At 40.1% G+C, this 27,773-nt stretch overlaps 1 protein-coding gene across 1 annotated transcript in view; it reads left to right on the top strand.

The window, feature by feature from the left end:
• LOC148368909 (bone morphogenetic protein 7-like) overlaps nt 1-27,773 on the top strand; it is a 47,762-nt gene that overhangs the window by 16,718 nt on the left and 3,271 nt on the right. The window contains exons 2-6 of the mRNA XM_088330814.1: nt 18,271-18,463; nt 20,665-20,813; nt 23,257-23,460; nt 24,734-24,810; nt 24,894-25,004. Coding sequence (XP_088186940.1) covers nt 18,271-18,463; nt 20,665-20,813; nt 23,257-23,460; nt 24,734-24,810; nt 24,894-25,004 — 734 coding nt within the window. The remainder of the gene's footprint in view (nt 1-18,270; nt 18,464-20,664; nt 20,814-23,256; nt 23,461-24,733; nt 24,811-24,893; nt 25,005-27,773) is intronic.

Raw genomic sequence — 27,773 nt, 5'->3', positions numbered from 1 at the left:
TACAGACAAGGTTGTAATTGAACTCAAATAACATCCAAAAGATTAGAAATAATTATCCATCCATCCATCCATTATCTGCACCGCTTATCCTCAGTAGGGTTGCAGGGGTGTTGCAGCCCATCTCAGCTATCTTCGGGCAGTGGGCAGGGGACAACCTAAACTGGTTGCCAGACAGTCGCAGGGCACACAGGGACAGAGAATTCGCTCGCTCATTCACAACCGGCCAATTAACCTATCATGCATGTTTTTGGAATATGGGAGGAAACCGGAGTGCACGGAAGGAAACCCACGCAAGCACAGGGAGAACATGCAAACTCCACACAGGAGGTTCGATCTCATGTCCTCAGAACTGTGCCGCACACGCTCTAACCACTGCACCACCGTGCTGCCCAAAAAAGGTGATTAACAACATGTATAAAATTGTGTTTCTCTTTTTCTCACCTCAAACTAACCGTTTTAAGTGACAAACATTATGATTATGTTCGGCCATGGGTCCATCTGTATTTTTCAGGATGACTGAACTACATCATACAATGCCTTTATTTTCATTCTGATCAGAGCGACCAAATTACTTCCCACAACGCTTTTCTTTATTCAGTACAGAATCTTATGTGCTATGTAAAGACTGCGAGTCGGCAATACAGTACTGTAATACAGTCAACTCTACCTAGAGTGGCACATAACAGCTCAAAGGAAGTTTTAAGAAGGTAGACCAACAAATTATTTGCTTTGAGCGTGTAGGAGGGCACTATTACAATTACAAACAACTGCCAAAGGCTCTGGTATTGAGCAATGAAGATTTCATATGATGGACAGCGTTGTATGCCTCAGTTAACAAAATTTTGGACTACTGCAAATTCAACTCAAAGCGTGCGTGTTTAAATTGGGCTTGGATCAAAACATGCTTGAACTTTCCGGATGCCCAAAAGGAATGTTCTCAGAGCTAATTAGTGCTATGCAGGACATGTTTTACTGCTTTGTGAAGAGCGGGGAGTGAGGAGAGGCAATGGAATGTTTCAGTCTGTAGAGATAGCCATGCCTTCCTATTAACTCATTCCTTTAAATGCCAGTCATGATTTGATGTATTATATGGTGGGCTGTTGCATAAATCAATACCAGAAACTAAGAAAACTAACCTCGTTCCTCCAGCGTCTGTCATAACATTTCTTGGAGAAAAAAAATCTGCTTTGGATCTGATTCACCTGCGGAACCTCATGGTCCAAGATGACATCTGGGAATATGAGGCAACTTCTTTTCACTGATGTTCAACTTAGCAAGACGAATGATGAAACACTTAAGTGAGAGAGAAGCAATGTGGCAAGGTGTTCAAAAGCCCACATGCTCCAAGCAGTGGGTGTTCTAAATCGGCTAGAGCTCATTCGTTGCCTGGAATGTTGAGTTTGTGAGCAAGTGTTAAAGGAAAAACATACCGACAGTATTTTTTAAATGGACACATAATGCTGTTTATTGTTATTCAAACACGTTTTGCCACTTTTTTCTTCATCACAGTTACTCTGGCCTTGGCTTATCAGTGACCAGCAGCATATCAAACACCCCTACATTGCACTGATCACTAAGCAAATGCAAATAGAGCTGCTCTGCTCAAATTAGGTGGGATTAGGGACCAGGTGGGATTAAAAAAGCATGGGGTCACATTATATCCAAACAGCATTGCGTTCCTTGAGATCAAATCAGGCACTTTTATACCTTTTTATTCTGGGAACAGGATGTACTTTTGCTTTTATGTGTTTGTGTGTAATAAAACACTATTTTGGAGACAATTTCCCTGCCTAGTCACCAGTGTTGTGTGATGTGTGCTTGTGCTCTTAGCAGAACATTTCCATAGCGGAAGCCTTATAATATCGACCAGACTTTGTCAGCCAGATCAAAGCAAAAGTCGATGTCTTATTCCTAAGGAAAGGAAGCATTACGCCACTTGTATTTGAGCGTTAAAGATGAAGGCTTTATTTTCAATTGTTCATCTGAAACCGCTTATTTCCTTGTTTCATCTTAAAAAAAGATTTTTTTATTTATTCTTTTAAGCTTGAATTGGATGGAAAAAATAAGAACATGTCTTAATCTGTATTCTCCTTTTGACATGGGTATTTACTGGATTTATGTAATGGCTGCAATGGTTCAATTTTGATTGAGAGCATCATATGATACATCCATCCATCCATCCATTGTCTTCCGCTTATCCGTGGTCGGGTCGCGGGGGCAGCAGCCTTAAAAGGGAAGCCCAGACGTCCCTATCCCCAGCCGCCTCCTCCAGCTCATCTGACAGGGTCCCGAGGAATTCCCAGGCCAGCCTACAGTCTCTCCAGCGTGTCCCGGGGCATCCGGGACATGCCCAGAATACCTACAGAAGTAGGCATCCGGGAGGCATCCTTATCAGATGCCCGAGCCACCTCAACTGGCTCCTTTCAATGCGGAACAGCAGTGGCACTACACAGAGTCACTTCCGGATGACTGAGCTTCTCACCTTATCTCTAAGGGAAAACCCAGACACCCTGCGGAGGAAACTTGTATCCGGGATCGTGTTCTTTCGGTCATAACTCACAGTTCATGACCATAGGTGAGGGTAGGAACGTAGGTCGACCGGTAGATCGAGAGCTTTGCCTTTCGGCTCAGCTCCCTCTTCACCACAACGGACCGGTACAGGGTTCGAATGACGGCAGACGCTGCACCAACCCGTCTGTCGATCTCCCGTTCCATCCTACCCTCACTTGTGAAATCGCCCCCATATAATACAAATAATGGCAAAATAAAATTCAAGTCAAAAGGGCTTACAAGTGCCACAAAAATGTATAAATGTGATATTGACCAATCCTGGGTACTAAGGGGACCTTTAAAAGGTTTTGCCTTCGACCAAAAGTAAGAACCTGTGATATTGATGTTTAAAAATAATTTCATTGTGTTGTTTTCAATTTGCAGCAACTTCAACTTAGCCCACTTGTCAGTAGTAAACGAGTATTTGAATACAGACACTAGATTTGAGCATTGACATGAACAAAAATTGGTTGAAATTTCTCTCAGCAGCCATTGATTTTTAAGTCCTTCGAGATCTAACCCACTGTTTAATATTTAAAAAGTGCATTGCTGAAGCAACTGGGGATCATACTGTAAAAAACAAAGAATAAAGGAAAAAGAAAAATATTGATTTACCTTTTAACTGACCTCTTTATTTGCTGATCCTCAGCAGTGTTTTTTGCCTAACGTTTCTTTAAAAACTGATCGAATGACGTCTGCACGGGTTTGACAATCCGTCGAAAATTCCCGAGACAGACACGTCATCATAATGAGCAATCGCTCGACCTGTCAACACTTTCCAAGTGATTCCTTTCCACAAATTCTGAGACTTCATTGAATTTTGCCAAAATGTCTTTAATTTGTGCTGATGGAATGATCGCTGCATCTTCCTCCTTTTCGTCTCTGAACTCCTTCTGCATGGCCGTGTGAGTTTTAATATCTTTCTATTATCTCTTGCTTTGTTTCAATTGCCAGAAAAAGTTTCTTCCGCTTCCTTTCTCCTTGTACATTTTTCTCTTAGTCTTTCGTAGAGTCCATTGTGAATGATAGCTCTTCGTTGCAGTACAGTAGACTGTTTACAGAACGAGAAGGGGACAGGGAGAGCATGCCGGGATTCACGCATACGCACCAGGGTAACCAGGTAGAACTCTGGGAATAGCAAATGGCAGTTCATACTGTACAATTTTTTTTACTTTGTATGCTTAAACGCCTTTGTAACCAGAGGCAATATTTTCCCTGAAACTTGCAGATACATTTGTAAGTAACACTGTATTAAAATGGAACGTTTTAATATTTGGAGCACCATGGTCTCTGCAGCAGGTGGTAGAAAAAAATACCATTTTGTCTGTAATCTGTACATAGATGAATGTAAAAGTGATTTAATTTTGAATTTGGAAGACACATATCTCTCAACACGCATAATACAATACAAATCAAGGATAGTAACATTACAAGTTAGTGGTTCAATTTTGTCTGATTTTGTGGTCCAGTTGTCATGGATATTAATGTAGTTCAGCATGTAATGGCTCTCATATGCCTAAACAATTCGAATTAATTAATTTGAAGAAACAGCAAAGAACTAGCAACATCAAAGTCATTTTCGTAATATATTACCGTGCATGCATATTTTAAGAAAGTCGATTCAATTCATACACTGTATATGTGTGATAGTATTGTGTTACAATTTCAAATGTAATAATTAAGTTTGGCCTTATAAAGCAGATACTGGTATTTTACCCTGAACATTTAAAAAGGTCCTTCCAAAGTAAAACTGAAGCTTTACTTGAAAAATTTGCAGTATCAGTGTAGTTTTGGTCTCTTTCTATGACAACGCATTTAAATTTTCCGTTCTACAGTCAAAATCCGTTTTGGTACTACTGGCACTGAATTATGGAAGATTGAATACATACAAAAACAACAGATTTTGAGTGCCATTATTTTTTGTCTCCATAAATCTGCCTGGAAAATTATTATAGTAGGGTGGTGTGACTGAATAACACAACAGGATTACAGCCCAAAGGCTTCCTGAGCTTCACTTCAAATTTGACATTCTACAAAAGTTTTCCTTAGGAGAGTTCCAGGCAACCAAAAGTGTGCCATTTGGGTGACTCTTTGGAATCTATTCTGGAATACAAAAATGATCTTAAACCCGAATGAAAGGTAACACTTGCAGCTATCTTATCCATCATCCAGATTCAAAAAATAGGAAACTTAGCTAGCGGGAGAATGCCGTGCTACTGTTGCGCGGAAACACAGTAAACCCAAAATTATGCTGAGCAAGAGCGTATTCATATACCCAAAAAGTAAAGTTAGGATTTAGATTGTTTGGAACAGTTTGGGCTGATGCCTCGTCTGTCAAAGACTTTTTCAAAAGCACGATGATGCGTAAAGTTTAGCGCACATGAAGTGAGTTCACTGCTAGTGTTTGACAATGTTTGCTTTGCGCAAAAGGCTGCTATTGTTGGTAATGTTCTGTATCATTTGCACCTGCGAAAACTCGCGTTCTATCTATATATAACATGCCTCGGAATGCGTCGAAGTTTTTCTGTATATATTGAAATTCCCTTGGCTATGACGCCACTGACCCTTGGGTGGGCAAAGAAAGGTTTTTGTTCTTTGAGAACTCCCCTCGTAAGAATTCTACCTATGCGCCAGAAAATATTTTTATTCCGCTCTTAATAAATAAAAACTCAACTCGGCTGAGGTCATATTTCGAAACTGCTTAATATTGACCAAAAGCCGGGTTTATTAATGTAATGATGGTCTGTTTTTATATAGCGCTTTTGAAGACAATGAAGACCTCCCAAAGTACTTTAGTTTTCCCTTTTAAACACAAACTAACCGATAGCAGCATCAGCCAATTAAAATCAACTACCTGCTATCATATATAACATATAACATGGAGGAGCCGGGAATGGCCTGTGACCTCTTGATCCCAAGACAAGTGCTCTACCTCCCGAGGTAATGCCACCCCATTAAAAATGGAAACGGATAACAATCAGTTCATCTGAAGAAATGACTGGGCGGCACGGCGGCTGAGTGGTTAGCGCGTCCGCGAAACAGTTCTGACATCATGGGATCAAATCCAAATACCAGCCTTCCTGTGTGGAACTAGTCATTTGCTGCTTGTTCGGTTGGAACCAGGCTTGCCAGCCATTCCGAACTCTTTTGTCTTGTAAGCCAGGCCTTTTTTGGCTCTTTGCTGGCTCTGGGGAACTCAGGAGAACTCAGGAGAGAAAAGAAAGTTGAGAGGGCTTGGGGTCAGGGAGTGGCTTTCCCCCAATGCAAATCAGAATGCTGACCCTACGTTGAATATTCTCCACAGCTAAATTCAAAGGAAGACTCCCACTGGACTGGTTGCAAGGCAATTGCAGATTATATTGAATGGATGGATGGATGGATGGATGGATGGATGGATGGATGGATGGATGGATGGATGGCTGGATGGATGGAAGGATGGATGGATGGATGGATGGATGGATGGATGGATAGATGTATGGATGGATGAATGGATGGATATATAATTATCTTATCACACCACTGCTGAATGTGACCTAAACATGTGTGATTGGCAGCTAAGTCAAAAGAATGAATAAACCCAATTTGATTAAAGAAAGTGACACTTGCATTTCTTTGCTTCATCACACACAAGATGTTTGACCAAATTATGACCTTTTGGAGGAAATTTCGAGTTTTATGTTGCCTGGCAAATAATAAACGGCTTCGCCCACATTTTATGGAATACAGCCACAGACCAAAAGCTGTGTTGTATAGAACTGCCCATCTGTTTCACATTTGGGTACAATTGGGGGAATTGCATCATATAAGTATTGCCCGTGGAATTTACCAAAACAGTGCAGAATGGTGGTCGCCAGCTGGTTGGTGATGGTGATGGCTGGTCAAGAAAAGATTTTGGTAGGATAGTTCCTGGTGCCTGATGTCTAATACATCTCGAAACAAAAGAGAAAAAGGTTGTGTTTTGCTTTTTTCACATCATCAGTGCATGTTCCTCGTCAAGTCAAGTAACATTTTTTTGTATAGCCCTTAATCACAAAATTTCTCAAAGGACTGCACAGGCCACAATTTCACACACCCCTGATCTGATTCTAATCATTCTCTTCCTCTGCTTGGTCTTAACCCGTCTTTATTTGTTTTCAAATGATCAGTTTTTATACTGATATATCTAGTCAAATGTTTTAACTCAAAAATTTTAACTGAATTTTAGTTCAAATATTTTGAAACATTTGCCAAACTACTTCTGCACTTCTTAATTGCAATCTAGGTACTGGAGCTATGCACCCCTCAATGCAGTAATGGTAAAGTCACAATGGTGATCACTTGTCATCAAGGAACACATTTTGCTAAAAAGTTTATTAGTCAAGAAAAAAGGGTTTAAAATAAAGAAAATGCATATATTATTCGAAAACTGTATGCAAATTCCATCCAACTAATCTACCATCCAATTTCCCAAACCAATACTTTTCAGGAAACTTGACCAAAAGTACGCTTATTGAAGACATTCTGAAATATAGCAGTGCGTTTGAGGGCTTTATATTCAGCGGAAAAATGAATAAAAATATCTTGTCTCTACAGTGCTCATTTCTCAAGTACTAATAAACTTTCCTTTTTCATCTTTTTGGGGGTTAGCGTTTGGACTGTATTTGAAACAGGCCTTTTCTTACTTTTGCCATTTTACTCAATGAGGGACACTCATTTGGTTTACAATTTACAAATGTCATGTTTATTTGTATAGTCATGTTAATCACAATGAGTCTCAAAGGGCTGCACAGATCAAAGCCTATTGCAAACCGATCTGAGAGTGCTGGTCTTCTGATGATCCCGAGAGCAAAAAAGTCTTCTGCTGGTTCGAGAGCGTTCTCCATCCGGGCACCGGTGCTGTGGAATGCTCTTCCCCCTGAGATTCGATCTGCAACCTCAGTGGAAATGTTTAAATCTAAACTTAAAACTCACTTCTACTCCATTGCATATGAATAACCTACTCCTCTTGTCGGTTGAAAATAGTTTGTGTAATATAGTGTAACAATCTGTGAAGCCCTTTGAGACTCTTCGTGATTTAGGGCTATACAAATAAAAATGACTTGACTTGACTTGACTATTATGACACCATCCCCTGATCTAAAACCTACATGAGGGCAAATAATACACATATTATCAACATAAAATATAGGTTATTTATATGCTATAGAATAGAAGTTTGTTTTAAGCTTAGATTTAAACATTTCCACCGAGGTTGCAGATCGAATCTCAGGGGGAAGAGCATTCCAAAGCACCGTGGCCCGATTGGAGAAATCTCTCGAACCTGCGGATCTCTTCCTGGCTCTTGGGATCACTAGTGGACCAGTATTTCAGAGCGAAGGCTTCGGACCGGAACATAGAGAGAAATTAAATCTGAAAGATATGAGGGAGCAAGTCCATGCAGGATTTTGTATACGACCAACAGAACCTTAAGCTAACAGGGGGCCAATGCAGGTTAGCTAAAATTGAGGTAATGTCTGGAACATTAGACAAAATAATGGACAAGGCCCTAACAAAAATGGGGTTGATTACCCCAACTATTACCATTTGGCCCTTTGGTGTGCCATTATACATCAGGCAGATTATTGGACTTTTAAGGGGTCTTTAAGGGGACGTTATGAGTCGGTGGGTTTTGCGTACCAGGGATTTCAGCAGCTACAGTACAGCTGCGTGCACAAGGTGTATTTGGTGAGATTAATAAGCAAAGGATTGAGAAATATAGTGGAAAACAGCGTGTTTAGCATTACAGAAGCTCTAAAAATGGATTTATTACACTTTTGGGGCAGCAATACAGTTCACTCCCGTTTGTCACGTAAATGACACTAGCTGCTCAACGCATCCAATGGAAGCAATGTAAACAATACGTTTACATGAATTTATAAAACTCTATGTACAGGTCGAATCGGGGCTTAAGTGGAAGTATTGGTCATGTTGAGGAAGCGTAATTGAAACATATGAACAGGGTTGGGTAGGATTACTTGACCTTGATTACTTTCAAATACTTTTGGATTACTCCAATACCAAATATGCTAATAAAAGACAAAAGAAACTAAATAAGAATAAAATTACTAAATTTTGTGCAGGCTTGGGGAGTAACGGAATACATGGAACGGAAAACATGATGTTGGCAAGCTGTTTGGATTTATTTTCATTTTGTTTCTGTCGCATTTTATGTTAGTTTTGCTGGAGATCAAAGAGATCAAAGCCAGGAGAGAAAGCTTACCACGTGTTGTGAGTCATAATTTTACTCATATTTAGTTTCTTTTGTCTTTTATTAGCACATTTTGTATTGGAGTAATCCAAAAGTAATTGAAAGTATTCAAGTTAAAGTAACCCTACCCAACTCTGCATATGAATGCACTTAATTATCTTCTAACAAGCAGCAATCCTACATGTTCTATATGTTCCAGGCGGTTACATTTGTACTATACCATAAATCTCTACCATAAGTGAGTGATGCCCAGTGAAGCGTGAGTTGGAACTTGGCCCAAAGCTTTATGGCTACAGAGGGATAGCATTTTTGAAGACAGCACTAAAAACATGAAAGGCCAAGAACTGCAGGTTAGAAAACACATAAAGATTTAGTTTGACCACAACTAAAAACCTCTTTTTCCTGTGGTTACTGCCTCAACTTGTTAAACAAGCAACCGGACTGCCATAAGCACACCTCCAGGCCGGCTCACACACACACATGAGCTTGTGTGAATAGGTGCGCAAAGACATCAGCAAGTTCATTAGTGATAATCGTGTGTGACTAAGGTTTAATGTGAAAACTGTTTTGACCCTTTTCCAGTCCAAATACATCACCCGGGCATGATGTCATCAGTAAAAAACAGCAGGCAGGAAGTCTTGACATAGTAATCACCCCTACTGTGGTTAGCTGAAAGATCAAACCCTCTTTAAACTTTATAGGATAAACATCTTAAGCAACTTCTCTGCAATCCCAATTTTGTCCCCGAGCTCGTGGAAACTATGACTACTGCTTAATTAAAACATTGTCAAGGCAATTTACTGTATTTTCCGGACTACAAGGTGCACCCAAAAACCCCAAATTGGCTGGTAATCTGAAAATGCGCTCTATATTCCTGTGTACCTTATATGTGGATAAAATAGTAACTGCATTACCATAATTGTGCAACTATTTATCAGTCCAAATTTTGTTATCTCTGACAGCAATTGCATTACAATAGTGGTAACTGGGATTGAACCACATAGCAATGTCAAGAGCACTGAATCCTAACCACTAGGCCGCTAAGGACATGGATGGTTGTTCTCAGTTGCATCACATTAATGAAAGGAAAAGTGAACCCAGATTGTTGACAAGAACAGATGCAGACAACACATGAAAACGCGTCAGGTCTTATCTCATTATCACACTATTCTCAGTCACATTACCAGATAGGTTAGAGAAATAAGAACAGGTGATTAACAATATGTATAAAATTGTCTTTTTCTCACCTCAAACTTACCGTTTTAAGTGACAAACATTTTGAATATGTTCGGCCATGAGTCCATTTATATTTTTCAGGATAACTGAACTACTTCATACAACTATTTTCTTTTCATTCGGATCAGAGCGACCAAATACCTTCCCACAACGCTTCTCTTTATTCACTTCAGAATCTCATGTGCTTTGTGAAGACTGTGAGTCGGCAATACTGTTATAGAGTGGTCCTCATTCTTTTCTGTACAAAAGACCAGTTTAATGTGTGACAATATCATAGCGTCACAGCCCAATAATAACTTTAAAAATTTGGTACTGTGACTAAAAATAGTGTGATGAGGAGATAAAACTTAATGCCATCTCGTGTCATGTCAGTTTGCCTGGTGGTCTAGTAGATACCATCCAGTGCACTTGCATCCACGATCCGGGTTCGATTCCCATTGTATCTGATGTTATGCATCTGCGATCCCTGATACATTTTGACTGATCAATCAATGGACAAATATGACTTATTTAATATTTTACGCAACCTTATCCCTTACTGTAGTTTTAATTCCATGCACCTTATAGTCCGGTGCGCCTTACATGTTAAAAAAAAATACCCCAAAAGATTATTTTTGGGGGGTGCGCCTTAAAGTGCTGGAAATATGGTACATTTGACTGATTTTTTTAATCAGCTCCTAAATTATCTCCACAGGGCTTCTGTGGAACATACATCTCAAAAGATTTGAAGGCAGTGAAGGGGGGAATATTGAGTCAAAGTTTGCCAGTACCAAGGGTGAGATCCCCTGTGGGCCTCCTGCTGTGTAGCGGAAGTGTTGAAGGTGCTACTGAGGGGTGTGACGGTACTGAGCAGACACTTGGGCTAATGTGAGCCGTCAGATCTGTGTGCTGTTGCTTCAGAGGCAGAGGTGTCTTTGATGCTGCTTCTCAAGTCTGTCAAAAAAGGTAGACCGGCGTATGCATGCAGGAAGGAAAGGATAGTATGGAGAAACGATCCGGCAGTATGAAGAAATAAATGTATAAATAAAGAAATACCTACAACTATATGCCATGTAAATACAGTAAAAGTAACAAATAAATCGTTCTCTAATTTTCCAAACTCTTCTATTGATGAAGGCAATCGAGCTATGACCTCTCCAAGTATTACGATGATGATTGGTATCGTTATTAATTATAACAAAATAAATAACAATATTAGTTAATCATTCATGTTAGTATCATTATTTCAAGTTAAACCAAACATCTGTTGTCAAAACAAATTCATGAAGCAAGGAAGAATTAACATTGCTCCTTGAGAGCAAGCCCAAAAGGCAGGGCCCTGGCTGGCCTTTGCCCCCTGGACAGTGGGACAGTGGGGAGAAAGAAGGCCAAGCCCAAGTGGTCAAGGGCCAGGAGGGGCCAGGGTGCTACCTCCTTTTCCCACTTTCTTTGTTCCCTAAGCAAAGTGAGACATTCCAGTATTAATATAACCATAATTGTAAACACCTTTGGCATTTACAACAGTTTTTTTCAAATTTGAAGAACATGACTTGACAATGCAGCTGTCAGGGGCATTTAATACACGAAAAAAAATTGACTGGGAACCTATTCCTCATATATGTTTTGCTTTGTGTTCTCCCACTGTTTCATCAGCAGTTTGCAGAAAAGCAGCTTGAACAACATATTAAATGATGAAAGGGTCTCACTTTTGTGTTTCTGAGTGACTGGAAATTGTTAACAAGAATTTGTTGTTGAATATATAATTAAGGATTACAGAAACCCTTAGTGAGATTCTACCTGTGATATTACATACAGTCACTATTTCGTGACACGTGGCAGTCTTTTCAATAAAGAATGGCCATGTTAACCTTATTAGCATCATGTTTGTGTGCACAAGACAGATGGAGAAACACCTAGAGGTTTTCTACCTCAGGAAGTGATGTTAATTCTGCTTTTAATGGTCAACACCTGCAATGCAGATTGCATAGGATACCAGTTTATTATTTTGACTACATAAGCTTTCTGGATCAAGGTTGGGTCATTTCAGTGTAGTTCAGTTCACAAAGTTAACATGCACCTAAATTCTAAATTATGAACCCTTCAAATTTTCAGATGTTTGTTTGGGTTAATTTTGTGTTTGTGTTACATGTTTGGATGTGGGCGCATGCGGCTTATATACAGGTGCGGCTTGTGTATGTGCAAGATGGGTTTTCCTCTTGAGGTGTGGTGGGTGCGGCCTGTGATCGGGTGCGCTCTATAGTCCGGAATTTACGGTAATATTTTTGTATTTCCAAATTGTTTATGTACAAAACACAGAATACTTTTGAAAAAAGATCTTAGGCAACTGGCAGCCGCACCATCACAAATGATTTATACTTGAGCTCTTATTATATTTATTTTCACCAAAGATTTGTTTTTTGCCTTCCAAAGAAGTCAATGCAGCGCTTATCACCAAGTTTGGTCTAGATCAGGGGATGGTGTCATAAGAGACGGCTCAGCTAAAAAGTCTCTGTAGTGCGAAGTGGAAGGAGAAGAGGACGACGAGGTGAGCGGAGAAGATGAGGTAAAATTTTGGACTATTTGATAAAGTTTCAGGAGCGAGCAGAGAGAGTGGGAAAGGTGAGATGGCACAACATTCATTTGGACAGGTCAGGTAACTTAAAATTAGTTTTACCTGGTTATATCAGTATCAGAAATTATTTTCCCCCCATTTTATTAACACTCCACTTATTGAAACATAAATATTTTGTTTGTTTGTTGTACATGATTCAATTGTTTGTTTGTTTGTACATGATTCAGATTGAATCGTTTCTTGTACATGATTCAATTGTTTGTTTGTTTGTACATGATTCAAATTGAATCGTTTCTCCGGCGCCGTCACGAATGGCAGCCACTCCAGCAGCTCCCGTGTTATTTTCGATTGTTCTCAGTTATTTTCGATTGTTCTCAGCTTAGGGATGCTGCTGGAAAAGTGAATTTCCCTTCGGGGATGAATAAAGTATCTATCTATCTATCTATCTATCTATCTATCTATCTATCTATCATACTTGATTGTTGTCCGTTATTTTGTCTATGTCTGTTATGCATTGTTTACATCATTGTCACTATCGGCTAATAAGGTTCTTGTTCTTTGATTACCACACCTTTTAGGATGGATCTGATTTTTATTACCTTGGGGGTTTAATAAATAGAAAGGATCAAGGCAGGGTTTAGAATAGATTGAGAATTTGTCATTGTGAGGGTTTTTTGTAAAGTCCTATCTCCTTGCAGGTTCAAAATGAATTGTTGTCTTCTCTCCTTGATTTGACGGTCTACGAAACAACACACTTTTTAAGAAGTCATTGATTTATCTTAAAGTTTGAGGAGTGAAAATCTGAACAAAGTTGTCTTCAAAAAGAGTGAATGGAATAGGTATATAATGTTCACTGTTCAATGAAGTTGTGAAATCTTCTGCTGATCATTCGCTTATTAGATCATAACGGCAACGTTGAAAAATGCTGGATAATTGTACTTTTCACCCTTGAATTTTGTGTTAATTTATGAATGTGTTGCACACTTCAACAGGGGCGATGATAATTCCTATGTGCATTGGTTGAAAATGTTTTAATCCTTTTCGTTTGCATCAACTTTCTTAACATTTGTCATTCTGTTTTCGCGCGCTCTCCCATTCGTCTCTCTTTTTCATTCCACCTCCAACGGACCAACACTGTCTTTCAGGACCCCTTAGCTGCCCCTTGTGCCTGATCACAAAAACATGACTACAAATGCAAAAGTTTGGCAAAACTAACAGAAAATTGCAAAATAATTGAAGTGCAAAAAAATGGTACAACACCAACAAACAAATATTATAAATAAAATAACATGATATTAAATGAATAATGCAAAAACATGCCTGGGGGGTGCTCCCTGTTACAAGCATCCATTCAAAATTAATTCATTCACCTCATGCACTCAATTACATGGGTCTCACATATGTTTGATGTAAATATTAGGAGAATGGTATTAAAGACATGTTTAGGACTCAAGAACACATTTTGAGTCTCTAAATTTGATTAAATGCTGACTGGCTCTACGTTTCTGGGAGACATAACAGAAGTGTGGTATGAATTTTGTCGGGAGGGAAAAAACCCATCACAACAACTTAAAGCAAAACAAGCAGCAGGTGCAAAGAGAGTGAAACAACATGCTTGCAAGGCATGTGTAGTAAAACATGCGTAATAATGACATCATGCAACATGTATACCGCCAACTGCTATTTTAGAACTCGTGAGTTGTCATGAGAAATTCTCATTAAACTGCAGTGTTTATGTGCCTGAGTGAAACTGCTACGTAGGTTTGAAAAATACACATTTTTCTCTGACTATATTTAGGTTGGGAAGTCAATACAGTGGAAGACTTAGGTAGAGTATATATCAACTGCAAAGACTAAAATTAATATTCAGGCAACTACAAAGTTAAAATTACCATTGGATTCTTTTAGAATGTGTTGTAAAATCACACTTTTCATGTACTGGCATAACGCTTTAAAGGTATTTGGCAGGCAGTCGCCTTGTCTTAAAATCGATTGCCTACGCTACATCAAAATAAGACTAAAATGTCACAAAGCAATGTATAAAAGACAAAGTGAGGAATTCCAGGTTATTTAAAAACGGTCAGGTTTAGCCATGTGTATTACTCAGAAGCTTGTTTACCTGTCAAAATAGAAGAAGCACTTTTGACTTAAATCAAACTGTAGCAAGGCTTTCACTTCCCGGGCACTGAGCTTCAACATCTGATAAAATGCAGAATAACTAGGATTGTGGTAAGAAAAGGGAAGCAGAGGCTTTGCTGCAATAGCCCCTTACTTTCAACACATAACTCAAAATCTCTCCATTATAAAATGTGAAAGCACAGTATACCGTATAACCAAAGATGGTGATGCATGGCCTGTTTAAACCAGACTTGTCAAACGGCCCGCGGGCTGGATCAGGCCAGTAAGATGACGTATTTCGGCCCGCCATAAATTTATGTCAAAAAAGAAGCGAGTCTCTAGGTCATTTCTTTGAAGACTAATTGCCTTACTGCCAAGGGGGATAACTTCATGTGCGGTCCCTTCTCAAGGTTTCTTCATTTTCCTCATGTTGAGGTTTTTGAGTTTTTCCTTGCCCTTATGTAGGTTTTAGATCAGGGGATGGTGTAATAAAAGTCTGTGATTTTCCACAATCTGTGGTCTGTGCAGCCCTTTGAGACTTCCCGTGATTAAGGGCTATACAAATAAATGTGGCTTGACTTGACTTGACTTATAATGTTTTAAATAAATACAAACCAAATGCTCTCTCCGGCAACTAGAGAGCAGTATTGAGTTGGTATATCCTGGTGAGTCGGTTCAGGTGTGTAACTGCATTTACTCTATTTCTCTATGTGAAGCACAATCTGTCTCCGGAATCATTATAAAAAAAAATACATGTGCTTGTTTAAAACTGAAACTTTTACCAAATGTTATGTGATCGTTGGAGCGGTTTATTCACGCACAAAGATTAAGTGTTGTTTAAAAATAAACCAGCAATAGACTAAATTAATAGTCTTGGTCAAGATTTTTTTGTTGTCTGTTAAATTTTAATGTACGTATGCATTTTTAGGGAACGAAAAGCGGTAGTCTAACATGTAAAGCGGTAGTGTAGGCGGGTATGTAAATGCATTGCGTTTAGAAAAGGTCCATTGTTATCCGTGAGTATAATACATTGGGTAGGTTACTAATGTAGCCTGAATTGCAAAGCATAATACTGAAAAACAAAGCTAAACATTTGGAGTCGACATTGTTTCTCTGATCTGGCCTGTCTAAAAAAAGAAAGACCGGATCCGGCCCCAGAGCCAAACTGAGTTTGACATCCCTGGTTTAAACTAATTAGTTCACTCATCATCTGAAACTGCTCCCAAAAATAAATATTTATGGAAAAAAAAAATCTACCAGAAGATTCGTTCGACCAGACCCATTAACCCTTAGGATGGTTGGATGGATGGATGGATGGATAGATGGCTAGATGGATGGATGGATGAAAGGATAGGATTTAATTTGTCAAGTGACAACTCCAAATTAATTCTTGACCTTAATTTCCAAGTCAGCTGGGCCAAATGTTTTGCGGGGCTGAACAATGTATGCCAGCATGTTGAAAACGGGATTTAAATGGATGGAAATGCTAATCTTTGGAACATCCTGCACGGATATAAGAGGAGCATGGTGAGGCAGTGTGTGAGTGACGTGGTGGGGTCACTTTCCAGGGAGGTTGTTAAAGAGAATGTTGAAGTTATATAACCGTATTTGGATTCTTGACTCACGGGAACCATATGAGGGGTGGACAGGATGACCCTATTAGGAAAAGGCGCCCGTAAACGTGTCACAATATGCTTACTTTATGGTACTCACCAGATGTGTCACTTTTTGCTCTTCATGTAGTCCACGATCATCTACACCCGGGCTGCCCACACTTTTTTCGCATGTGAGTTACTTATAAATTGGCCATGTCAAAATGATCTACTTACTATAAAAATGTAAAACATATTAATTCATAAATATAGCTTATTGAGTATTATTTATCTCTAATATATATGTTGATGTATCTTGCATTACTGCATGAGCACATATTTTGCTTTACAACCCAGAGCATTTTTTTTTGTCAATTACACGACTCTGATGACGTGCACTGAATGGAATCAGCCGGAGAGGCCGTTTCTGTGCCGTAGCTGCTAATAACAAGCCTAAAAGACACTTACAAATGTCATAGTGGAACGGTATTTGGACTTAATAATCTACATATGGGTAAAGGGTTGCTCACATACGATGAAGACATTTTTTTTTTTTTTGAACACCTGAGAAAATGAATGTTAATATTTGGTACAGTATCCTTTGTTTACTATTACAGAGGTCAAACGTTTACTGTAGTCTTTCACCAGGTTTGCACACACTGCAGGAGGGATCTTGGCCCACTCTTCCACACAGATCTTTTCTAGTCAGTCAGGTGTCTGGGCTGTCGCTGAGAAACACGGAGTTTGAATTCCCTCCAAAGATTCTCGATGGGGTTCAGGTCTGGAGACTTGCTGGCCCATGCTAAAACCTTGAAATGCTTCTTACGGAGCCACTCCTTGGTTTTCCTGGCTGTGTGCTACGGGTCATTGTCGTGTTGGAGGACCCAGCCACGACCCATCTTCAATGGTCTGACTGAGGGAAGGAGGTTGTTCCCTAAAATCTCACAATACACGGCCCCAGTCATCCTCTCTTAAATGCAGTGCACTCGTCCTGTCCCATGTGCAGAAAAACACCCCCAAAGCATGGCACTACCAATGTCAGCTGATTGGCCTTTGCCGCCCCTGGGACAATGCAGACAAAAAAACCTGGGATCTAGAGCAGGCCAATTGGTGAGGCGTGCTTGGCCTGAGATTCGATCCCGTGAAGTCCACACGATCTGTCTCCCAAAAAGGGGAGAAAGATCTGGCTTTTTCCATGCGACCTTCCCTGCTGAGGGTGTTGTGTGCCATGCGGCCACCCCCCTCACTTTATTTTCCCACCATGATGCTTTGTCTGACCCAAAGGTAGGCACAATAGACGGTTTTTGGTGCTGGGTGTAAATATTAGTTCGGTGTCCTTCGAAGTGCGCCCACCCCGAGACTGGCTGGTCGCTGGTTCAAGTCATACCTAGGACTTCTAACTTTGGTACATGTTGCCCCACTGCTTGGTGCTCTGCATTAAGGCACACAGCCTTTCACGGGTGTATCAAGGCTAAATCACGGCCAGAAATCTCTGCCCGTGAAGCAGATGCTGTTGGACGCTTTTGAGATTGCGATACAGACGAGAGGCAGCCGTGCTTTACACGCGGTAAGAAATTCACACGCGGTTGGCCGCGCGAAAAAACTTTAGACCACGGGTAACCGCGGGCGGCACAGCGATGCAGCCGCAGTTACCAGCGATAGGGACACGGAACAGTCGCTGGAAAGACGCGGAACAGTCGCCGGCCAATTTTGCACATTTTCCACCGCGGGCAACCACGGGCAAAAAAAAAATCGCAAAATTTTACCCACGATACAGACGCAAAAGGCTGTGTGACCGGGCCTTTAGGGGTTGGAATTAGGGGTTTCTAATGACTCCCAACGACAGGTGTACACAGTGCACAATCCTTCGCGATATTCAATGACCTCCAAACAACAACTCTGAGCAATTTACACCCAGTAACTTTGCTTTAAAGATATTTTATTATCTACATGTGATCCAGTGGAGTCCAAAGCTGACTTTTGTTTCCTTCTTGCAGTGGAACACGACAAAGAATTCCTGCCGGTGCGACGGCATCATCGAGAGTTCCGATTCGACCTGTCTCAGATTCCCGAGGGCGAGGCGGTCACTGCTGCAGAGTTTCGAATTTATAAAGACTTCATTCATGAACGCTTTGATAATGAAACTTTCCGGATCAGCATCTACCAGGTGCTGGAGGAACATTCTGATAGGTGAATAATTCTCTTGTGTTTTCTTTTTTGTCCTTGACATATATTTGATGTGCCCATAATTAAAACAGGACACAGATACTATTATACAAACATGCATTTAAATAAACAATATACTTGTAGGTCTAGAAATTTGTAATAAGATTTCATAGCTTGAGATGGCCCTTGAAGGAGCTGACATGTTTTGCTACCATCTTCTTTTTACGGATGCCAGCACTACAAATTTTGCAAAGTTAGCCTGTCCTGGTGTGCTTTCAGCACTGGTTTAACAACCGCTTATGCTCCAAACATTGGCCCTTGTGTGATTGTTGCTGAGTCACGAGATTCAATTCCATGTTCTACTTCATGTATCACCGCTAACTGCTATTCTTCACTGCTCCGTTTAAATAAGCTTGCAAAGTCTTTTTTGTTTATTACCTTCCACGGCTGTCATCAAATTATTCATCTCTGAGTTCTGTAATTCAATGTCTTGCCGCATAACAAGTACTGGTCTGCTTTTGCAAGCTTTTACTGCCCCTTTTAGTAGCTTTTGCAGCTAACTTATTTAGTTAGCCATTTGACTGGCACCAGCTGAAGCTCTGACTATTTCCAGCAATCACTGTTTTTTCCGGCTCCAGGTAAATTCAGCTGGCACAATCTTTGATTTGGCAGCTTTTATGTCCTGTGTCGCTCTGAAATGAATCTATCCTCATGTAAGTAAGAAAAATGTTGGAATTTTATACTTTACTAAGCGGTATTTTATAATCTTATGTTCCCGGTTCTCGGTAACAGATCCCTAAACTGCTTCGGTCGTCGGGGTAGCAATGAGGACACAACTCTTGACAGCTTTCTTCACTGTTTCTATTTTTGGTTGTGGCAAAGTTGGCATCAGTTCATTCCTTAATGTTGTCAAGTCAGTTCTTTTTTGGCCATCCTCTCCTCATGCCCCCTTAGACTGTGCCCTCGAGAATTATCTTGGCCAGTCCTGATGATCTTGTGACATGACCATACCACTGAAGCTTTCATCTGCGCACAATTGACAACAGTTCTTTGTAGGGTATAATGTGTTTTGTTTTGTATGGGCTTATGTAATGGGACTTAGTCTAATGCACAGCCTCGGCTCTCTTCTGTGCTACAGTGACTTCTAGTGGTGAATTATTACACAGTCAATTTAAATTATAGGCATCTAGTCCAGTGCATCTCAAATATTCTCTGTCATGCCACTCCTCAGAAGAAGAATCCCTCTCATGCCCAACCGTCGCCACAGGACTCAAACACAGTGTAATTTGTCAATAAAATGGTTTTAAGTAAACCTAAACACGGTATCATTATTAAAGTATAATTAAAGGAAAAGTGTCGGCTTACAATAAAGAATAGCTTTATTAACTGTAACACAAAAGATTTGAAATGCATCTGAAATTTAAAAATAAAATGGAAAAACTTAAAACTATGAACATTTTTGATTTTCAAGCCATATAATACTAAGAAATAAAATTATATAAAATCAAGAAGGCCAAATGTAAATTAAAAAAAACTGCCAGTGCTCCCCAGTGGAGTGGAGCTGCAATTGCACCATATTATTTTGAAAAAAAAAAAAAATAAAAAAAAAATAAAAAAAAGAAATCTGGGGAAACGCGCATGCGCCCCCACCCCCGCTCCCCCCACCCCCTTGACTGACACAACCTACTATTTTAAAAGAACTGATCTAGCCAGTTAGGCCATTGACATTGTTTCTGCAATAACTACCATAAAAGTATAGGAGGTCTTTATCTAGCTGATTAGAAAATTGGTCGGAATACATGAATCGTCACATACGCTACAACTTATGTTACACTTCATTCGAAAGACAACAAAAGCATAGTCAATGTAACTGACTCAGCATTTAGCTTCTTATTTTCTTCTCACTTTTTCTGCTTTTCTAAGGTCCTTCCTCCCTTCTGGATTTTCTGTTGGCTGTCGCAGTGTGTCTTCCTTTTGACTTATAACTTGTGTTACTACTTACCAGTGATGGAATGCATGTCATGTATCAATGTCCTGTCATTTCTAAAGCCGTAACAGTCAATTGAATAAATAAAGTGTTCCCCTGGGCTTCGTCATGTGGAGGACCGCCACACTCTGCCCCATCCTCCCCCATCCTCCCCCTTTGCTTGGTATTCCTTCAAGTCCCTCTGCTGTTCCTTGTTTTCATTTGGCTTCAACACTCTGGTTCTCTGTGTTCTCTGCAGAGTGTCAGACCTTTTCATGCTGGACTCACGAGTCATCTGGGCTGCGGAAGAGGGTTGGCTGGTTTTCGATGTGACGGCCACCAGCAACCACTGGGTCCTCAACCCAGGAAGAAATTTGGGTCTACAGTTGGCGTTAGAGGGCACAAATGGTGAGTGTCGTCAGCATTTAATCATAGCCATAATTATTTAGTATATTATTAGTACTCTATACTCCAACTCAATACAACATTTTATATTGTATTTATATATATATATATATATATATATATATATATATATATATATATATATATATATATATATATATATATATATATATATTATATTATTTTATATCTGTACATTCAAGGAAACTGTGCGGGTCAGACACGTGTACTAGAATGACAATAAAGTAGGTCTGAATCTGAATCTGAATCTGAATCGTCCATCCACAGTCCATAATACCAGTAGAATGACTCAAAAATATTTTTTTAAGATGACATAGTTTATCACTATATCATCCTGTCATCACCAGGCTGTTTGTCCTGGGAAAATGCAGTCAACAAAGAGAGTGATTAACAACATTATCTCTGTAAGGGTGGCATGATAGTACATGCTTGGTGAGGAACAGATGCTTTGATTTTATGGAAGGGAACGAGGCAACTTAGAGTGCGTGTGGATGTGCATAAGAGGGGTTACAGGAAAGCATGTGCAGACAGGTAGACAGGACATTTTGACGGCAGTCATGATTACTCAACTAACGTTGATGGGAAGCAAATTTTTGCAAATGCTGGGCCACACGGGAGTTTGCCAGCAAACCCACACAAATGTCACTTGCAAGTGAAGACATCAATGCTCAACAATTCCAAGGAGAGAGATTTTAGAGCAGGGTGACAGATCCAATCGCATTATTGAAAGTTTGAGTGAAAAATGGAAAAAATTGTATTAATTACTGAATAATACTGGATGAAATCTACCGTATTTTCCGCACTATAAGGCGCACCTAAAAGCCTTTATTTTTTTCAAAAGCTGACCATGCGCCTTATAATACAGTGCGCCTTTTTTATAGATCAATTTTAAAATTGCAAAGTTTTCCAACTAACTTGCAGCCGCCGACTAGATTTTCCCCTGAACGCCAAGTAGTATGCGGTGTATGCTGGGATTTATTTACCGGCGTTTCATTGGCTAACCAATGTGTCAATCATCATTTGAATCGATCACTATTGGCTAAAGTTATTCGGAGGTCAAGGGGCGGATCTTTTTTATCATTTACAGCCTGGCATTGGCTTAAACGGCAAACAAAGCCTGCAATTGGCCGAAAAAGATGTGTCAATCATCAGTTGAATCGATCACTATTGGCTTAAGTTATTCGGAGGTCAAGGGGCGGATCCTTTTTATCATTTACAGGCTGGCATTGGCTTAAACGGCGAAACAAAGCCTGCAATTGGCCGAAAAAGATGAATGCGTATAGCATGTGGCTGACAGCATAGAGAAAGCATTTTTTTCTATTCTGTATTTGTAAATATTGTATTCTCCTGGATTTACTACCCTCACGGATATAAGAGGACATTGGCTGCACATTATTATGAACACAACGACTTCGGTGAGCTACTCCGGGTTTTATATTGTCCCTGTATCTTGTTTCAGACTGAACTCGATGCTTCTGTGATAAGCGGTGCAGATAATGGATGGAATGGAGTGTCTATTTTTAAATTAAACTCAATTCCAAGTGTTTATTGTCATATGCACAGTAAAGTTGCGAGCGAAAAAGAAAATAGATACTAAGGAATGGTTAGCATTTCTTGAATCCCAAGACTTTAACCTTCCGAATGATGGAACGATGCATTTGACTGACATCTTAGGGACACCGCATCCGCACGTGTTCTCGACACGTATTTGCGTCTTTGCAAGCTTTCGGAATGTTAAGGGGGTAATAAGTTGGACTGAACTATCTGACTGTTATGTCCACGTTCCCATTGTAGCGCCATATAATCCGGTGCGTCTTATGTATGTCAAAAATAGGACCAAAAACTATTTTTTCGGGGTGCGCCCTATAACCCGGTGCGCCTTATAGTGCGGAAAATACGGTAATCTTTTCTTTGCTGCCTTTTCCTGCGTACCACTTCCAGTAGTGTGTCTTGGGCAAGTGCAGTCTGGTGGTGCCCATCACTCTCGTGGCTCTCTTTTTCTTGGGTGGGAAGTTTGCTCTCTCACATGAAACAGATAGTAATGGTTTTCATGTATACCCGTAGCAGGAGAAGCTCCCTAAACTGACTCAGATGCAACACTTTCATCATCTGGTCGCCATTGTTGTCGGTGTAAAGCGTCTACTCGCTCTTTAGAGATAAGGACAGTGTAGGGTACTTATTCACATAGCCTTCTAACACGCGTATGACAATACTGATTAAAGATCTTCATAATATCCCATAGACCCAGGTAAATCCGTTGATGTTATCTAGGGATCAAAATTTGTTTTTATCTTACACAAAAAAAAATAATAATCCAATATTTTTCAGACTTATAACGTGCTTAAAATGAACAGTTTTATGGTGAAGTTTCTTTTTGATGTCAATACCAATTTTTTACAACTCTTCTCGATGTCGCCCTCTACAGGAGAAAGTATAAACCCTCGTGCAGCAGGACTGATTGGTCGGAGCGGTCCTCAGAATAAACAGCCATTCATGGTAGCCTTCTTCAAAGCTACCGAGGTGCACTTGCGAAGCATTCGCTCTGCCCAAGGTGGCGCCAAGCAGAGGAACCCGAATCGCTCCAAAGGAACCAAGACTCAGGAGGCCTTGAGAGTTGCCAATATTGCAGGTAACCCACACTATTGACTCATTGGTTCACTGTTTTACAGACTTAAAAAGACTAGCAAGAAATTAAATTGTGAAATATCAAAATATTCGGATCACCAGAGGCCAGTACCCTGACAAATTTGGCAATATTAGATTAAATAATCCGTTCGCAAAGAAGTGAGATAATTTCTGTCAAATATTTGATTCCAGGGAAACATGCAATCTTTATTACTTGACCTTTTTGCGGTTTGTGTTTATGGGACCATTAGTCATTAGACCGTAATGTTAGCGCTCTGACTATTCTTCATCTGCCTCTGTTTGTTCACACAAGCATTTCAAGCATAGTCGGGCCTATGTTTCCTATGATGACGTTAAAAGCTTTTGTGGTTGACCACATCTGGGGTCTGCTGTGACCACAAAGACATAAGCCTTTTTGTAACTCTTTTGGAGCAGCCTCCCCCTTAAGTAGATGATGAGAATCAGTCCCTTCATCACTGACATCTTGAAATCCTTTCTGGAAAGAATTCAATACAGGCCAACATGGTCACCAAAACAAGAGCTACACAAGAAACAGTACATTAATATCTCAATATATATTGCAAAATTACTCTAGACTTTGTGATTTTTTTTAAGTCTTTGGGATTGCTGAGAACTGAAGAATGCTGTTGAGTGTCTACTGATTGTGAAATTGTACAGCAGATGAGTAAAATTTGGTATCAGGGAGAGACCTTTGTGATCATACACAGCAGTAGATCAGGAGGTAGAGCGCTCGCCAGTTCGAATCCCGGCTTGTCCGTGTTACATGTCGAAGTGTCCTTGGGTAAGACACTGAACCCCTAATACCCCCAATAAGCAGGTTAGCATCTTACATGGCTGCAATACAAGGCCGCTATTGGGAAATGTGAAGCACACTGTAAAGCGCTTTGGGAAGTCATTGACTTGAAAAGCGCTATATAAATGCAGATTATTTCATTTCATTTCACATGAAAGACACATGGTGAGCCCTTTCGTTGCTCCCCCGGGCTGACACCACTGATCTTAGGTGCTGTAACTATACAAAAAACAGCAAAATCAAATCAAAATGCCCAAGAACAAACCTGGCACAGTTTCTTCAAACTCTTAACTGATTTGCTGCAATGCAACTTTCAAGCTGGGTGGTCCAGTTAGCGAATTACATGTGAATCCGGAGGGGATTTTCTAGAGCGACTGTGGAAATTTCTTTGTCTGAATCTGGACTGTGTTGGGCCTGATTGTTGTTCGAGGATGACAAATGTCTTCCCCCTCTTCTTGCTCAGAAAACAGCAGTACTGATCAGAAACAGGCTTGCAAGAAGCACGAGCTATACGTCAGCTTTCGAGATCTGGGCTGGCAAGTACGAGCACCACAAGTCCAATGATTGAAAATGACGTTTCTTACCTGTCAGCTTTGTAAAACAAACTCCTGTTCTTTGCGCAGGACTGGATTATCGCCCCTGAAGGCTACGCTGCTTACTATTGCGAGGGCGAGTGCGCCTTCCCACTCAACTCGTACATGAACGCCACGAACCATGCCATCGTGCAGACACTTGTGAGTACTGTAAAAAAACAGACTACGAAGTATGCCTGATCATTGCTTTTGTAAAGGAAAATACCTTTTTTATATAAGCTGTGCCCACATTTTAACATGCTGTATTCACAAATAAGGCTCTACACAAATTAATTTTCCAGGTTTTAATACAGGGATCGGCAAACTTTTTGACTTTGGGGTAAAAAAAATGGCAATAGAGCGGGATGAAAAATAATATTTTAAGTGCATCGTTACAGATCAAAGCGGTGCCGCCGCCGAGCGGCTCCCTTTCCAGCAGCTCCCCGCAATTTTTGTGATTTATTGTTTTATTGTCTGCTTCTATCTTCTGTGTTTTTCGTCCCGTTTGACAACTACTCTTTGGATTACTTTCTATCCTATGGACATGGTTTTTAACGCACAAAAATGCGTTTACTCGAGGAATCAACTCCTTGCCCTGAAGAATTCTCGTGCCGGCGTGATGAGGGAGCCTATCTTGGATGAAGAGCCGGAGCTAGCTAAGCGGCTAGCGGCGTTTTAAGTCTTCGCTACTGTCCGTAATCATGGTGAATGTGAACTCGATACCAAATAAGACCGACGAACTGGCTGTGCTGGTGAAAAACATCAAAGCGCACAGGGAGTGCAGTTGCTGTGTTTTACGGAAACGTGGCTCACGTTTAGCATCCCGGACGCTGAGGTGTAGCCACTCGGAGCTACCCGGACCATTAGACAGAGACACGAAAGCCTGCAGGAATCGGAGAGGAGGTGGACTCGCTAACACGAGGTGGTGTATCCCTGGGCCCAAAGATTTCCATCTGCCGCAGGGACGCCTAACTTTTGGACTAGCATGTGACGTCATCCACTCCGCTAAACTACAGCAAGCACCCCTAGGGCATCATTTTAATCTGTTAATAAACAACAAGGTAGACTGCTGGAAGTTTAAATTTCCCTACGGGGATGAATAAAGTATCTATCTATCTATCTATCTATCTATCTATCTATCTATCTATCTATCTATCTATCTATCTATCTATCTATCTATCTATCTACAGTATCAAATTAGATACCTCGGCAAAACATGAAGGAAAAAGAAAATTAAGGGTTATCTGTCACGGTGGCCCATTGCCCTCACTTGGGCCCGCCTGTTTGGTGCCAGCTGCTGCTCGTTGCCTGATTGGCTTCCCTCCTATTTGAACTCAGTGTTCTCATTCACTCCTTGTCTGTCCGTCAACCAACCTCTGCACTTACAAGACTTGTATTTTCACTCTTTCTCCCTTACTCTCTTTCTTTGTCCCATCCTCTCTACTTTTCTCTTATTTCTTTCTTCCTTTTTTTAAAAATTTCTCTCTAATCTACTAGTCTGGCCCTGAGAGAACGTTTGTTCCATCGTGTGGCCCCCAAGTTAGAATGAGTTTGAGACTACTGGGCTAGATTGACATTTGTAGGTGCAGCTACGGCAGCCTCTGGTGGTTGATTTGTTTGTGGCGGTCTATTTGTTACAGGCATGTTTTGGGCCTCCTATAAATGTTAGTTAAATCCCTTGCACATACAGCTGTCTGAAACACCCTTCCATTTCCCTACCAAAATTTGTTATTTTGTGTATTAGAAAGTATGTTCTGACTTTAAAGCGTGATTATAATTATAATTATTCAATTGTAAATATTCATTTTGGGTAATGTCCCTGGGGCTATTTAGAGTCAATTCCCTTCTTGATCCATAAAATGTCCCATCATTTTATGAATCAAAGTTCAAGGATCCCTTAGCAACCTGGGTTGTCACTAAAATGTCCATATCTCCAGATCAGGGTTGGATAGGGTTACTTTAACTGGATTACTTTCAAATTACTCCAATAACAAATATGCTAATAAAAGACAAAAGAAACAAATATGAACAAAATGATGACTCACAACACGTGGTAAGCTTTCTCTCCTGGCTTTGATCTCTTTGATTTCCGGCAAAACTAACATAAAATGCGACAGAAACTAAATGAAAATAAATCCAAACAGCATGCCAACATCGTTTTTGCAGTTCAATGTATTCCAAGCCTGCACAAAATTTAGTCATTTTATTCATATTTAGTTTATTTTTCTTTTATTAGCATATTTGGTATTGGAGTAATTTAAAAATAAATTGAAAGTAATCCAGTTAAAGTAACCCAAAAGAAAAAAGACAAAAGAAACTAAATATTAATAAAATGACTAAATTTTGTGCAGGCTTGGGGAGTAACGGAATACATGGAACGGCAAAAATGATGTTGGCAAGCTGTTTGGATTTATTTTCATTTTGTTTCTGTCGCATTTTATGTTAGTTTTGCCGGAGATCAAAGAGATCAATGCCAGGAGAGAAAGCTTACCACGTGTTGTGAGTCATCATTTTATTTATATTTAGTTTATTTTGTCATTTATTAGCATATTTGGTATTGGAGTAATCCAAAAGTAATTGAAAGTAATCCAGTTAAAGTAACGCTACCCAACCATCTTTGACATCTAAGACACTGACAAAAATACAAAAACGGGACATCACTCGACATTCCGCACATCGTGGCATGGTTACTTTGAAACATGTAGCATCACAGTAATCATCGTTTCAAGCTGCATTACTTTACTTTTACTTAGTGCTTTTTTAATGCATCATTTAGCACAACCTATATCCATTTAAATAGAAAAATAGTTTGTGAAAGCAGCTCCTATATTTAGCAAAATATGAACCTTTACCCAAACTGATATTGGGCACAGCTTACCTTCAGCACAAAGTGATATAGCTGAAGGTACGGCAAGCGCAGAAGCCCATAAA

Source organism: Urocampus carinirostris, chromosome 3 (assembly GCF_059441175.1).
Source record: "Urocampus carinirostris isolate Australia breed hairy pipefish chromosome 3, RoL_Ucar_1.0, whole genome shotgun sequence".
NCBI lineage: Eukaryota > Metazoa > Chordata > Actinopteri > Syngnathiformes > Syngnathidae > Urocampus > Urocampus carinirostris.
The sequence above is the reverse complement of the archived record's forward strand: the minus strand, read 5'-3'. Positions and strand labels throughout refer to the sequence as shown.